We start from the raw sequence: 1,270 nt of genomic DNA on the forward strand, positions 1-1,270 counted from the left end.
ACACACACACACACACACACACACACACACACACACACACACACACACACATACATACATCACACACAGGACGCACAAACAAAAAGAGACAAAAAAATAAGCTACCAGCCAGGGATGTGCATCAATGATTCAGTGTGGTCTGTATAACACACTAGCAGGGGATCTGGTAAATTGTTATTGGCGGTGCGGGTCACCACGTAAGTGACATGTATTAAATCAGATGTAATGTCCAGTTTGGGAAAAAAATGTTTGTGGGCTGTACGGAATGTTCAGTCTCTTAAAAGTGGCGTCGATGGCTTAGTGGTTAGACTACCGGACTCATATAGTGAGGTTGTGGGTTTGGTGGCTCGAGCTGCGGACCCAACGTTGTGTCTTTGGGAAAAGCACTTTACACGAATTTTTCTCACTTCACCCAGGTCGGAATGGGTACCCAGCCATGGTTAGCGAAAGATCTTGTCAGTATATGAGAGTTTTAGCGACTATAAACGGCAGTTTGTATGTTTCCCAGGAAGTTGAGGTTGTTTCAAAATTCTCCAAGGTCTGCTGGGGTAATAGCAAAGATTCTCTACAACTAATAGAGAATCTTTGGTACATGTAATAGTACAGATTCTGAAGCGCATTGAGCTTGCTGTTGCGAGGGAATTTGCGCTATACAATCAATGCTATCTATTATTATTATATTACCCCGGTTGGCCATCTCTGATCTACATACACTACACTTACTGTTACCTGGATGTTATCAATAGTGATGTCACCCTTATAGGCGGGAACGTGAATGGTAAAATATATTATATAGGGTAGGGCGCGGTTGAGGTGAAAAAAGGGTAAAAAAGGTGGGGGGGGGGGCGGTGTAGATAATTACAGCGAATTATAGACGGATTCCAGGTTTAAAATCATAGAGAATGCATAAAAATGGTACCAAATTGGAATTTTAAGAAACAGTAATAAATTCCAAGACAGGAGAAAGAGGTTAGAGGAGCACTTCGACATGGATGACTGGTGCCTCTATAAATAGATTATTCATTGTCAAATACCTGGAAATAGGAGGCAAGCCTGGGACAGCGGGCAGGACACAGGGGTTTACGGTCAGGTTCCTGTCTGTAGAAGACAATATTGTGCAAATGAAGAACAGAAGAAGTCCTGTTGAAAGGAAAAATCGGGATACAAGTGCTAAATTTACAACACTGCCACCCTCTCCTTTTCTCCTCCCTGTTTCCTCGCTTTTCTTCTCTGATCTCTTTCTCTGATCTCTCTCTCTCTCTCTCTCTCT

General features: G+C 42.7%; 1 protein-coding gene across 1 annotated transcript in view; it reads right to left on the reverse strand.

Moving 5' to 3' along the window:
• LOC106012179 overlaps positions 1–1,270 on the reverse strand; it is a 31,868-nt gene that overhangs the window by 6,480 nt on the left and 24,118 nt on the right. The window contains exon 13 of the mRNA XM_013084294.2: positions 1,035–1,098. Coding sequence (XP_012939748.2) covers positions 1,035–1,098 — 64 coding nt within the window. The remainder of the gene's footprint in view (positions 1–1,034; positions 1,099–1,270) is intronic.

The sequence above is a fragment of the Aplysia californica genome, unplaced genomic scaffold (genome assembly GCF_000002075.1).
Source record: "Aplysia californica isolate F4 #8 unplaced genomic scaffold, AplCal3.0 scaffold00283, whole genome shotgun sequence".
NCBI lineage: Eukaryota > Metazoa > Mollusca > Gastropoda > Aplysiida > Aplysiidae > Aplysia > Aplysia californica.